Source organism: Malaclemys terrapin, chromosome 3 (genome assembly GCF_027887155.1).
Source record: "Malaclemys terrapin pileata isolate rMalTer1 chromosome 3, rMalTer1.hap1, whole genome shotgun sequence".
NCBI classification, from domain to species: Eukaryota; Metazoa; Chordata; order Testudines; family Emydidae; genus Malaclemys; species Malaclemys terrapin.
In genome coordinates this window covers 207,484,405-207,498,602 of record NC_071507.1, presented here as the reverse complement: position 1 = coordinate 207,498,602, position 14,198 = coordinate 207,484,405, and the positions used below count along the sequence as shown (strand labels likewise).

The 14,198-nt window shown below is 48.8% G+C and overlaps 1 protein-coding gene across 3 annotated transcripts in view; it reads right to left on the bottom strand.

Moving 5' to 3' along the window:
* TMEM214 (transmembrane protein 214) overlaps positions 1 to 13,845 on the bottom strand; it is a 37,378-nt gene extending 23,533 nt beyond the window's left edge. For all 3 annotated transcript variants that reach the window (XM_054021494.1, XM_054021495.1, XM_054021496.1), the window contains exons 1-5: positions 13,695 to 13,845; positions 12,364 to 12,569; positions 8,562 to 8,712; positions 2,979 to 3,113; positions 1,019 to 1,101 (exon numbers count right to left, since the gene is read on the bottom strand). In XM_054021494.1, the coding sequence (XP_053877469.1) occupies positions 1,019 to 1,101; positions 2,979 to 3,113; positions 8,562 to 8,712; positions 12,364 to 12,569; positions 13,695 to 13,830 (711 nt within the window). In that variant the 5' untranslated portion in view covers positions 13,831 to 13,845. The remainder of the gene's footprint in view (positions 1 to 1,018; positions 1,102 to 2,978; positions 3,114 to 8,561; positions 8,713 to 12,363; positions 12,570 to 13,694) is intronic.
* Between the last annotated feature and the right edge of the window lie 353 nt (positions 13,846 to 14,198).

Genomic DNA, 14,198 nt, shown 5'->3' with positions numbered 1-14,198 from the left:
GGATAGCACAAGACAGAGCCACAGCCCAGGGCACAACTATAGTGACCGCGTGGCCCACGTGCCAAGGTCAGTGGCGTTCGTTTGCTTTGAATGAGTGCGATATTAAAACAGTGGATCTCATCTCATCACTAATTAACACCAATAAGCAAAGCTAAGGGGTAAACTTCCTTCTCCACTCTCTCCAGCGCAGAGACAAGAGTGCAGTGCCCTCTAACAGGGAAACAGGTTACTAGACAGGAATGAGATTCTTCAAGGGAGTGGCACAATGTGGTACCTGTATTTACTGGGGCTCTACGTGTCTGGGCGGGAGCACTGACATCCACCTGTTTATGGTGGGCTATTTCTACCCTCTGGAAACTTTCCGACCACGTCCCTTTCGGGAAGGCAGCTGTCAGGAATATACTCTCTTTCAGTAGCTCTCAACCTTTCCAAACAACCGTACCCCCTTCAGGAGTCTGGTTTGTCTTTCGTACCCCCAAGTTTCACCTCACTTTAAAAACTACTTGCTTACAAAATCAGACATAAGAATACAAAAGTGTCACAGCACACTAGTACTGACAAATTACTTACTTTCTCGCTGTTACAATTATAAAATAAATCAATTGGAATATAAATATCGTACTTACATGTCAGTGTATAGTCTATATAGAGCAGTAGAAACAAGTCAGTGTCTGTAAGAAATGTTAGTTTGTACTGACTTCGCTAGTATTTTTTATGTAGCCCGTTGAAAAACTAGGCAAATCTCTAGATGAGCTGATGTACCCCCTGGAAGAGCTCTGCGTACCCCTGGTTGAGACCCACAGCTCTATCTGAATTAGCCATCAGTATGTTCTATGCATGCCGGTCAGCACAAGGCACGTGGCTCTCTCCATTAAGCTAAGCAGATCCCTTGTGGCTCACGAAGCACGAGAGCTTTCTGAAGGACTGGCTGGACCCGCTGGGTGGGTGGGTGGGGGGGAAATCGCTGTTTGGTTTTACAAGCAGGCCAGCCTAGTAGCTGGACACACATGCCGCTCACCTTGCCCAGATTCACGGTTGCCATTTTAGGCTTGTCCAACACCACTGCCTGTATGCAGATCCGGTATCCATGCAGCGACTCCCCTGCAAAACACGCCACACCGGACTCAGACGAAGCTGGAGGTTATGTTGCTTTTAAACACATCTCCCTCCCGTCCCCACAACGTCCAAAAATGGAAGGGTTACCCCCCATCCGCCGCCAAACAGCACACCCAGCTGGGGTCACACAACCCGCCCCCCTGTCCAGCAGCACTCGCTCTCTCTCGCCCACTAAGCCTTTTATAACAGAGGTGGGGTCCAGCATAATGCTTTGGGGTCCGCTTCCTTCTGATCCACTCTCCTTGCTTCCCATTCTGGGTCCCTCCCTCTGAGCTCAGCAGTGCTGTGAACACACACCTGCCTCTGCTAGAGGGGAAGCACAGTCCCACCCCGGGAGATAATCACCCCCACTGTGGTGAACCCCAGCAGCCCCTGCCCCACCCACTCCACAATGGAGTCACCAATAGCTTCTCCAGGCAGAAAAACCTCCTGCCTAGCCCAGGCGTCCAAGGAATGCAGAGGTGGCTGCTGCTGGCTCCCAGACAGATTCTGCCCCGGGGTAACTCAGTGGAGCAGCCTGGGGCTAACCCCACCCTCGTTTAAATGAAAAAGGGACACGGGGGAGGGGAGCAGGAAGACAGTGGCCGGTGATGGTTATGAGAAGCAGTAAGGAGTTGTGCACACTGCAGCACTAAACCTGTGGCAGCTCCCTGTGAATTAAAAAGTGAAGGGGGAAGCAGCACAGGAAGCGCCTTCCGATTGTGGGATCAGCACATGCCTGGAATGGCTCTGCTAAAATGATCAGCAGTGAAATAGTTAATGTTAGTATTTATGTTATCTTTAGGTTTCAGAGTCAACACCGGTAGAGAGAAATGAGGCAATTCACCCCTCTCAGAGCTATTGTTTCAGGCAGCCCCCAGATTTACAAATCACAGTCTCTGTTCACACGCTGGTCACATGTTCTCGGTTTTCTTATTTAAACAGCTCAGGTTCTGGATCGGTTTGCCGGGGAGGGGGATGGATGGACGGACGGACTGGGACGGCAGCAAACTTTGCAGCCACAAGATATGCAGCCCCCCAACAATGACGGCGTGCACACTGCAAGCATCATATGGTGATCACTCTAGGCTTGCTTTTGAAGCTTTGGCGTGTGCCAAAAATACAAGGGAAAAAAGGGGCTGGGAGGAGGGTATTTTCTGGGAGGCGTTCTCAGCTCAGGAATTCCCTCCCTGCCACGGTCCAATAGAGCCCAAATCTAAGCTGCAACTATCAGAAATGCAAATCAATCAGCACAGGCTCCCCCCAGCAGTCGGCACGCTTTACCATACAAGCTGTGAGGATGGCTGCTAGTGATAACAGAAATACACAGAGATTCCTGTAGCTTCAAAACCTTCCTGAGCCCCAGAATGTCTCAAACCTACTAGCTCTAGGCTGGGCCTGCGAATGAGCTTCCTGCACGAGCAGCTCTTGGAACACCACAACACAGGCAGTGCCTATAGCCTAGAGATTCATAGATTCTAGGACTGGAAGGGACCTCGACAGGTCACCGAGTCCAGTCCCCTGCCCACATGGCAGGACCAAATACTGTCTAGACCATCCCTGATAGACATTTATCTAACCTACTCTTAAATCTCTCCAGAGATGGAGATTCCACAACCTCCCTAGGCAATTTATTCCAGTGTTTAACCATCCTGACAGTTAGGAACTTTTTCCTAGTGTCCAACCTAAACCTCCCTTGCTGCAGTTTAAGCCCATTGCTTCTTGTTCTATCCTTAGAGGCTAAGGTGAACAAGTTTTCTCCCTCCTCCTTATGACACCCTTTTAGATACCTGAAAACTGCTATCATGTCCCCTCTCAGTCTTCTCTTTTCCAAACTAAACAATCCACTGAACTGACCGGACTCTGGTCCAGTTGGCTCTTACCAGGAGTTTTGTCCAGCTCTTGCAACATCGTATAAATACAGTGATCGAAGAAGAGCTCCAGCACGCTGGAGGCTTTCACTAGCAGGGACTTGATGATGCTTCTCAGCTCCTTGTTCACGAGACTGTAGGGGTAATCTGGAGCCAGAAGAACACACAAGTGTGAGGGAATTTCATGGGCCCACATTAACGCATGCTATTATCAAAGCTTGCAAGTGGCTTCAAGGAAACATGGCAATCCCAGACTATGTGCAATGCAGGGTCAACAAGCAACTCTTATTCTCAGTTATGCCAGAGTACATGTGCAGAGTTTAGGAATAAAAAGATTATTTTCTAACTGCTGATTTCACCGGAGTCCCGTGGGATTTGGGGGAAAAAACCTCGCAGTTCTGCCTCTGTCTTCTAATCTACAGAAACGAGTGCTGCATTCAGAACCTCGGTGGTTTGGCAATGCATAAAGCAGAAGAGACTCCTGCAAATAATCTCTCTTTACAATTGTCCCTTTCAAGACGGATGAACAGAGACCTTTGTATTCAGATTCTTGCTTGCAAGAACCACCAATGGAGCAAGTCATGCTGGCCTGTGATTAAATCCCAGGCATCAGCGGTGCTCCAGCAGTGGGTTAGCAAGGACCACAGGGGTTCTTAAACTGCAGGTGGGAATCCGCTGGAGGGGGGAGGGGGGGGTCACAAATATATGCACAAAACAGAGAGCAACTGCTATAAACTAGATCACTTCAATCTAGCATTTCAGAAAGTTACACACACCTTTCCATCGCAATGTAGTGCATTTACTTCCAAAAGTCCTGTAAACATACAACACAGCAACCATTGTTCCTAAACAAAGGATACGTTTGTAGTGTCTCCACCTTCAGGAGGCTGGATGCTGATCATTGTGGTATCGTTGTTTTGAGACTAAAAAGGTGGGACTGAAACAACATTAGAGGGCTTGACTGTTCAGCAGCTGAAGAGCAGCATTAAACCGCAGACCAATCACAACACTGAGATCAGCAAAAAAACGTAATTTATAATGTAACAGTCGGCCAGACAGGCGGGGTGGTGCTGGGGGGGAGCCCTTGCAGGGGCAATAGCCACTCCAAATCTGCCTTAGCCCCCCCACCCGGAGCCAACCTTCCCAGCACACATGTCAAACGTTGCACAGAAGTAAGGGTGGCATGGCATGGCATTGCCACCCTTACTTCTGCAGTCCTGCACTACTGCTGCTGGTGGCCGCGCTGCCTTCAGAGCTGGGCACCCAGCCAGCAGCCACCGCTCTCCAGCCACCTAGCTGCTCCTGGCCGTGGTGCGGCTTTCAGAGCTGGGAGGCTGTGAAAAGCGATTAACAAACATACAAATATCACTTTTCACAGCAGACTTAGCGCCCCATTGCCACCCTCACTTCTGCGCTGCTGCTGGCGGCGGGACTGCCTTCAGAGCTGCCCGGCTCCGTAGCTGCGTCTCCGTCAGCAGCAGCGCAGAAGTTAGGTAGTAATGGGGTGCGAAGTCTACTGTGAAAAGCGATATCGACAAAGTTTCTTTGTGTCCTCCCCAGTATTGAACAGTAACTATTTAACAAATTAACGTTTATCCTTTAACAATCATTCAATAAAAAATGTGTTTTAGTCTTAATTTAAAAGCAGTGAGAAAATGTAAATTCATTTTGAACAGGGTTATAAATTTAGCATTTAAAATAGTGTTAAATATGAAAAGATGTTTTTAATTTATCAGAGGCGTCGCAATCAGAGGCTTGCTGTTTGAAAGGGGTTGCCAATACAAAAAGTTTGAGGACCATGGCCATGCAGGAACTTTAAAACCACAGGTGAGAAAATGTAGGCTCTTGTGGAGCAGGTAGGATTAAGGAAAGTCCCTGATTTGTCAGTCCTCTGCCATGTGCGAAGACAGTGACTTTTTAACTGGCATATCTAGACATCGAATTACAGAAGGATACAAAATGAAGCAAATGCCCCATGCTTTATTGGCACAGTCACAGATGAGGTTTAGGATTCTGTTCCACCCTCGAGGTACACAAAAACCTGCTGACTGAGGAAAAGCTACTTTTTAAATGAAAAATCTCTCGTTCTGTATAACGTGCACCCATGCCAAGTACCTGAAACAGATGGGCGCCAGCACACGGCTCATATGCAGAGTGAGCTTTCAAATCCAAAGATTAAAATTCAGTGGCTGCTTGGAAACCAGTCTCCAGGTTTCCTCTGCTAGCTGCTGAACTAGCAGTAGCCACTATCAAAAATTTTGTGCAAGCCTAGCATAGATAAGGCCAAAGTCAACACGTTCAGCACTTCGCTCCTTTAGCCCTCGGATGCCTATATTCCAAGGCCAGAAGGGACCATGGGGACCATCCAGTCCAGTGGTCCCCACACCTTTTACGTCGTGCCCCTCCTTACCGCTGTCCATGCTCCCCACACCCACCCCAGGAGTCTTGCTTGGGAGCCAGGGCTAGCAACACAACTGGGGGCGGAGCCGGTGGTGGGTGGGGGTCAACGGTCGGAGAGGGGCGAGAGAGCCAGGGCTGCTCCCTCCCCCCATGGGGGTTGGCCTGGGCTCCGCCACTCCCCCCAATGTTCCCCTGCACCCCCTTAAACATTCCTCCCCTCCCCCCAGTGGGGTGCACCCCACAGTTTGGGGACCATTGATCTAGTCTGACCTCCTGAGAACTTCAAAAATAATTCCTAGAGCCTATCTTAATTTAAAAATGGTCAGTGATGGAGAATCCACCACAGCCCTTGGTAAGTTGTTCCACTGGTTAATTACTCTCCCTGTTCAACATCTACCTTATTGCCAGTCTGAATTTGTCTAGCTTCAACCTCTATCCATTGAATCTTTCTCTGCTAGACTGAAGAGCCCATTATCAACTATGTGTTCCCCATGTAAATACTTACAGACTGATCAAGTCACCCCTTAACCTTCTCTTTACTAAGCTAAATAGATGGAGCTCCTTGAGTCTATCATTATAAGGCAGGTTTTCTAATCCTTTAATCATATTCATGGCTCTTCTCTGACCCCTCTCCAAATTATCAACAACCTTCTTGAACTGTGGGCACCGAAACTGGACCCAGTACTCCAGCAGCAGTCCCGTTAGTGCCAAATACAGAGGTCAAATAACCTCTCTGCTCCTACTGGAGATTTACATGTATGCATCCCAGGATCACATTAGCTCTTTTGGCCCCAGAGTCACAATGGGAGATCACGTTCAGCTGATTATATGGAAACATGGCTTGCATTCTTCTTACTAGATACATACATTTAGCCATATTAAAACACACATTGTTTTGGTAAACTGGGTGCAAGCAGAGACCCAGATAGCTCTGAATCAGGGACCTGTCCCCTTCAATATTTACCCCCTCCCCAGTTTTTGGGTCATCTGCAAACTTTATCTGGGATGATTTTATGTTTTCTTCTAAGTCATTGATAAAAAGGTTAAAGAGCATACAGCCTAGAACTGATCCCAGCAGGATCCCCCACTAGAAACACACCTCGTTTACAATTACATTTTGAGACCTATCTGTGAGCCAGTTTTGAATCCATTTAATGTGTGCAGTGTTAATTTTATATCATTCTAGTTTTCTAATAAAAATGTTATGGGGTGCCATCAAATGCCTAGAGAGAAGTCTACGTAGATTATCTCAACACTATTACATTAATCAAATAAACTTGTAATCTCATAAAGAAAAGACGTTAAGTTAGTTTGACAGGGTTGATCTTCATACACCCATGTTGCTTTGCACTAATTACATTACCCTATTAATAGTCTCGTATCAGCTGCTGCATTATCTTGCCAGGGATCAATGTCAGCCTGACAGGCCTATAGTTACCTGGGTCATCCCGTTTACCCTTTCAAACACTGGCACATCAGCAGCCTTCTTTCAACCTTCTGGAACTTCCCCAGGGCTCCAAGACTTATTGAAAAATCAACATGAATGGCCCAGCTCTTTCAAAACTCTTGGATGCAAGTCATCAAGACTCACTGATTTAAAAGAGTCTAACTTTAGTAGCTGCTGTTTAACATCCTCCAGAGATGCCAGTGGAGTGGGAAGAGAGTTATCGTCACCATATGATGAGACTGTACCATGTGTCTTTTCCCAAATACAGACTAGAAATATTTATTGAACAGTTTTGTCTCTTCTGCATTATTATTGATAATTCTACCATTTCCATTGAGTAGTGGACCAATACCATTGTCAGGATTCTTTTTGTTCCTAATATATTTAAAAAACTCCTTATTGTCCTGAACTCTGCAGCCATAGATTTCTCTGTGTGTCCCTTGGCTTCCCTGATCAAAAATTTTCTACAATTTTTAACTTCTGATTTATATTCATTACTATCAACTTACCCTTTCTTCTATTTGTTATATATATATATATATATATATATATAAAATATTTTTTATAGCTGCCTTCACTTCCCCTCTAAACCAGATTTTTTTTTTTTTTTTTTTTTTAAATCAGCACGGCCTTCTTCCTCAATTGTGAGATTGTGCCTTTGGAGGCAACTAGTCAAGTGTCCTTAAATGATTCCCAATTATCATTCACATTTTTCTGATTAAACTCTTCCTCCCAGCTGATCTGGCTCATAATTGTTTTCAGCTTTGTGAAATTGGCCCTATTAAAGCACCAAATATGTATATGACTGGTCTGGACTTTATGCTGGTTGTGCATTATAAATGATCAAGTCATGATCACTTGTACCTAAGCTACCATTAATTTTTAGTTCTGTGATCAGTTCCTCTCTATCTGTTAGGATGAGAGATAATGCAGAATTTCTTTCCCCGGGTTGGCAGCAACTTTCTGGGTTAGGAAATCGTCACGTGTTCTGTTGACTACTGACAGCATGAGACCTCCCACATGTGTCACTCAAACTAAAGTCCCACGTGATTATGCACCTTTTTTTTCCTACACATTATAGACAGGTGCATAAGGAAGCTGACATCTGGTTCCCTGCTGCGATTGGATGCTCTGTAGCAGACACCAACTAATACCCCATCTTGTGCTCTCACCCGCCAGGACCACGATCTGTGCCTGTGAGGGACAAAAGAACTATAATCCTGATGAGGGCTGGTTTTCTTTAGCATATTGTGTATTAACTCAACCTCAGGTTCAAGATTTTTCCTCGGTGACGTAAATACGCAAGGATAAAAATGGGAGCAGGTTTGTAAGGAAGGGATCAATTTGGGTTTAAAATGAGACCTGAATCTTAGAGTTACAGTTAGAAAGTTTCCTTATGGTGATGATTAGATGACTAGCTATTCAGCAGATTGGCTAATTTTAAGCACCATGTCACACAGACCTGCACTGAGCAGAGTGATAAAAATGCCTGAGTTCTGTTTACACCACAGGTTCCACCACCGCAACCCCTTTTCTGAATGCACCCGTGGGTGTTGAGTTATGGGCCCATTTTTGCCTAGCTCAAGGGTGCATTAGAACTGACCAAGCTGTCTGTATTAGCAAGCTGGCAGCAGTGTTTGTAACACAGCATGCAAGAGCAGAGCATCGCTATCAGGATGAGGTTTTACTGCCCTCATGCCACTCAAGCATTTCACACCAGACAGTTTGTTATTTAAAGAGTCACTGACCAGGAGTATGCTGGCTGAGCGTGGGGTCACTCCGAGGGGTCTGCAGCTTGTAGTTTAGATATCCAGCCAGGTCTTTAACCCACACAGACGGGTTCTCAGGAAACACATTCTGACTTTTATCCAGCTCCTTCTGAAGTTCTGTCAAATCAAGCTGTAAAAGACACACAAAGAACATGGTATAAAATCTCAGTCTGAGATTCAGAGAACGTCTCTGAAACCTAACTATCCTCAGTATGGAAAAGCAAGATCTGAAATATAAGTTAGTTCAGGAAGATTGTGTAAAAAGACAGCTGAACTAAATTTCCATCTGTACTGGTGCAAAAAGAGCCCTGCATTTCCAAAACAGGACATACAGGCTACCTAGAGCCGCAACCATCACTGTTCCCCGGACTCGCCAATCCTTTGCATCATGACATGAATAACAGCAGTTGTATTGACACACAAGATCTGGTTTTGTTTTTTTATATAGAAACTATCAAAACCAGTGAAGCCCAGTGCTGAGGGCGAAGAGAAGAATAAAAAATATGCAGGGACCTGACCACGTGTCCAGAACTGAACAGATTTTTATAGCAAGACTGAAGTCAGTAAAGCAAATAAAAATAAAACACTGTTCTATACTGAAAAGACTACGCAGAACTTGCCCCTTCTTGCTCCCCAGGAATATGAAAGTCAGAGCTGGTGACTAAAATATGTTTTCACTACCTTATGCACCTGTTAGCACTAGCAAGCCAACAGCTGAAAAGGAGTCACAGCTGAACCCGACTATTTCTTGCAGCAACAGAACTATTTGCTACGTTTCAATTACAAGGCCAATTGGTTCAATTTGTGCATCCCCACCAACTGGCAAGGGGAAAAACAGGTGTTACCAAAGGCATAATCTGAAGATAATGAGATAGCATGTAGCTGCATTTTCCCTAGCAGTCAGAGTCAACCATGCTGAGTTGTACACACTTACCACTATGCACAACCGCGTTTGGATCAGAATCAGTGCACTTTGGGGCGTCAACCTGCACAGAGACCTAGAGGTAGGAAATGACTTGATAGCAAGATCCCTTGCTTGTCTGAATGACCCAAAACCAGCACACAGGGCCAATAACTAGTCTACTTCAAGATACGTTCTTACCATAGTCACCCTCTACCTATTGGGCACATCTTGTTTTAAAATTAGATTGGAAGCTCTTCAAGGCAGGGGCCATCTCTTGCTATATCTGTAAACACGCCCAAAGCCTGGAGGGCCTGTTTGCCTGGAAACATTGCTGGATCATTGTGCAACAACTGAATGTCTAGTCCACTGCACCCTCAGGGACCAGCCATGTACGCTTCCTAACTTCTATTCTAAAAGCCAGGTTATTTATCCCCTCCACACTCATTCGGTTTGGATTGCTCTTTTTAACACCTAACTTCTATCCTTCTTGTAAAACACAAACACAATTAACGCTGACGCACAAGATGAATTTGGCTTAAACTGGAAATTGAAAATGGTAACGTCCTTCTCCAACAGAAATCTAACAGATACCCCTATGATGAGCATGGAGTAAGAACCTAGATTAAAGAGAAGGAACTGAATACAGGAGCCCAGCAGACAGCTGGTGTACCAGGTCTTCATTATGCCATGACAAATTTCAATGTAATCCTTGTTTGTTTGGCTTTTCTAAGAGAGTCAGTCTACACTCAGGTACCACACCAATAGTAGGCAGAGAAATATTGTAGCAGGTTTACTTAGAACATGTAAAGCTCACACCAGCTGAACTGCAGCCCATTTCATCAGGAGGCATGATAAAACAAGATGTGAGAGAACATTCCCAGCAGTGAAGCCTTCGTAGAGTTCCTCCCAGAGAGCATGAGAAGTGGGCAGAAAAGAAGCCAGTGCTTCCTTTCTAGCCTGCTGGGGTCTGAAGGGACTTTCCTGCCTGCAGGAGCAGAAGGAGCAACACAACTTCAAATGCCTGTCGCAAAGGAGAAAAACAGAACTAGTTCTTGCAATCACGTTTCTGCCACCCAAATGACAAGATCATTCGCTCCACTCACGCAGCAGACAACAGGATTGGGATTATTAGTAGTCATTACTGGGATTATAGTAGCACCCAGGAGCCCCAGTCATGGGCCAGACCCCCATTGGCCTAGGCGCTGTACGAACATAGAACAAAAAGAAAGTCCCAGTTTGGGCTTTGGCCAGTCATAGCACCAAGGTGTTTGTGTTTTTTTAAAAAGGAAGACAAGTTTCACTTCAAATAATCAACGTGACCTCCAAGAATGGCAGTAGACACACCAAGGCAGTAGCCGGGAGTGCCCCCATCTCATCTCATTTGCACTGGGAGCACTGGAATGATGATACTGGGACAGAGATAGTACATTCCCTATCCTATTTTCCTCATCAAGATTTAAAAATGTTATTAAAGCTAATGTTAAAATTATATAATACACAGGGTAAGAGTGTCTGTACATCCGGGCATAGTGCTTAAATTACCCAAAAGTACAAAGGTTGGTTTAAAAGTCATATAATACATATAGTATATTAAAACTCCAAAGAGGCCCAACTGCTTTGCAGAGACGCTTATTCAGACAGTGCAACGGTGAACCGCAAAATACCAGTTTGGCTCAGAGGACTAGGGCATGTCAAAGGCAGCAGCCTCTGAAATCTGAACTCTGGGAAGAGGTAAGATGGGCACTTTCCAGAACTGGTGCAGAAGGGAATGCTGCTCCTCAAGGCACATGTGTAGTTTGGACATCACAATCTGCTCCACTAGTCTGGACGAGCAAACTTTTACAGCTCTGAAACCATCACAGTCAGTACCGAGTCCCCAAGATGGAAAAGCAACAGAGAGAACAGCATAGGAGGCGGGAGGTCAGAAACCTTCATATTCTAGTGTACTCGGTTTTTACATTCTGCTGCTCCCATCCAGTTGAAATGACTAGCTAGCTCTTCCGAAAGCTGTTTTCCCTTTACATCCTCTGACCTCTTATTCCTGTGAGATCACAGAACTTCTGTTTAGAGACACGTTTCTCCACTCGTCATTTTCCCTTACATGATGCTTTTAGCCCCCTGCATTCTTCCTGATCCCTTTTCACCTCACTGCCACATTTCACCACCTTGCTTTTCTTAAGACGAGCTTTACAGATTTCTACAACATGGCACGTGCCCACCCTGGTCTTTAACATGGAGGTGCAAACCCTGGAGATAACAGGTCCCAGCATGCAGTGTTCCAGGATGGTGAACTGCTTGCTGAGAACTGTCAGCGTCACCACCCTATTTTCTCCTATAAATGGAACAAAATCTCAGTCCCAATGCACCATCTTGCGCCCATACCCAACACATACCCCTCTAAACCTGCCTAAGGGCTCAGTTCTTCCGTGCAACCTGCCATTGTAGCACACATTCGTCAAATGTCTTCCTCACCCCAACCCGAACAGTGGGCAGTAAAAGTAAGATGGAAGGGGGGGAAATGAAGAGAACACTTTCCTACGGATCTTCCAGTGCATCTTTCCTCATCAGTGTTTGAATTTTGGAAGCTAAGAACCTCAAGCAAAGGACTAAATTTGTGTGTCAGACAGCACTGAGCAATTAGCTGGCGTTTAATTACACTAATGCATACATCTCTGACAGCTCAATTTTATGCTTCTGAACCATTAACATTGGGGTTGGAGACTACGGGCACCCTAGGCTCTGCGGCAGCTCTGGGCCTGGCTTCTTGGGACATCACCAGGATGAGTTAAGGTGAGCAGGCCCATCTATAAACTCCTGACTGCTGATGTACTGCTCTCCACGCCCTTCTGCTTCAGTAATTGGAGGTATAAAACTCACAGCTTTCAGGGCATCCTCCAGCGTTCGGAATTTGCCTTGCTTGAGTCCTGCATCGACTGCAGTTGACTTTTTAGCATTTTTCCCCATGTTCTGTTTTTTGTGATGCTGCTCAGGGGCAGGGGCTGGAGGCACTTGCTCTTTGTTCTGCTTCTTCCCAGTTTTCTCAAACCCCAGCTCAAAGATGGTGTCTGATGTAGTGATAGGTGCTAGAAATAAGACAAACAGAGGGAAGGGATCAGTTTGGCTGAGACAGTAAAGGCAGCTCAAGTAGAAGCAGATGTACTGGGATGAAGCCCATCACCTAAAAAAGACCCCATAAAAAAGCAAATCCAGTATTAAGTGAATAAAACTTATGAGTCAGGGACGACAGCTCCTTAACAACCCACTATCTCCCTTGTACAGAGGCTGGGCACTGCAGTCAGTCTCCTTCCCTCCAGGCTGAGCCCTGGGCAGCAGGATCGGCTGCAAGGCAAGTGAACATTTAATATAAGGAAGCATGCATCTCTCCCACCCACCCACCCACATGGGGCTGGGGCAGGATTCAGACCCTCACCAGGCGTTGCTGGCATGCCCATCGCTGCGGTACCCAGAGGCCAGTCTCATGGACACCCAGGCCCTGTGGAGAGCTGTGCACTGTGGTGGTGGACCCATGGCAGAACAAATCCTCCCTCAAATCCCATGGGAACAGTTACCCCAGAGCATTCGCCCTCCAGCACCCACGGCCGGCTCCCCACTTCCTGTACAGCGGGGCCAAGCCCGGCTCGCAGGCGGCACCAGCTCTGAGCCCCAGGGCCTGCCTCTGCTCTCACTTACAGGGCGTGGTGCTGAGCCCCCCAATGCAGGCTCTGGCCCCGCTCCCCCGCCCGGGGGTCTGAGCCCCGCACCCCCCTGGGGGGCCGAGTCCCGCACCCCCGGGGGGGCCGAGCCCCACACCCCCGGGGGGGCCGAGCCCCACACCCCCGGGGGGGCCGAGCCCCGCACCCCCGGGGGGGCCGAGCCCCACTGCCCCGGGGGGCCGAGCCCCGCACCACTGGGGGGGCCCAGTCCCACTCCCCCGGGGGGCCGAGCCCCGCACCACTGGGGGGGGGCCGAGCCCCACTGCCCCGGGGGGCCGAGCCCCGCACCACTGGGGGGGCCGAGCCCCACTGCCCCGGGGGGCCGAGCCCCGCACCACTGGGGGGGGGCCCAGTCCCACTGCCCCGGGGGGCCGAGCCCCGCTCCCCCACCGCCCGCACCCCCGGGGGGGTCGAGCCCCGCACCACTGGGGGGGCCGAGCCCCGCTCCCCCACCGCCCGCACCCCACGGGGGGGCCGAGCCCCGCCCCCACTCACAGGCCGAAGGCAACAGGCGGCCGCTGTTGGCCTCCTGCAGCGCCCTGCGCCCGGCAGCGCCCCCCGCGGGCCGCCGGCCCCGGCCCCTGCGCACCAGCTCCCAGCGCCCCGCGCCGGCCGGGCCCCCCGAGGCCATGGGGCCGCCCGTCACCGCGCGCCGCGCCGCCGAGTCAGCGTGCAGCCAGGGCGCGCGCCCGCGGCAGGCAGGCGGGCAGCGGGTGGGGGCGCGCGCCAGGGCCCGCGCGGATTGGCCTCCGGCGCGGGGACGCGCCCCCCAGGCCCCGCGCTCGCTCTGCCACGTCTCTGGCCCGCCCCCCCGGCCTCGCTCACGCGGACCAATCGGGGCCAAGCGGCGGCGTCTCCGCTTGGGAGGGGCCACTCCCTCCTCCACTCCCCCCCACCGCCGGCCCAACCATTCCTCCCTCAGACAGCCCAGAGCCCCGCCCCCAGAGCCCTCCCAGAGCCCCTCCCCCACCTCAGACAGCCCAGAGCCCCTCCCCCAGA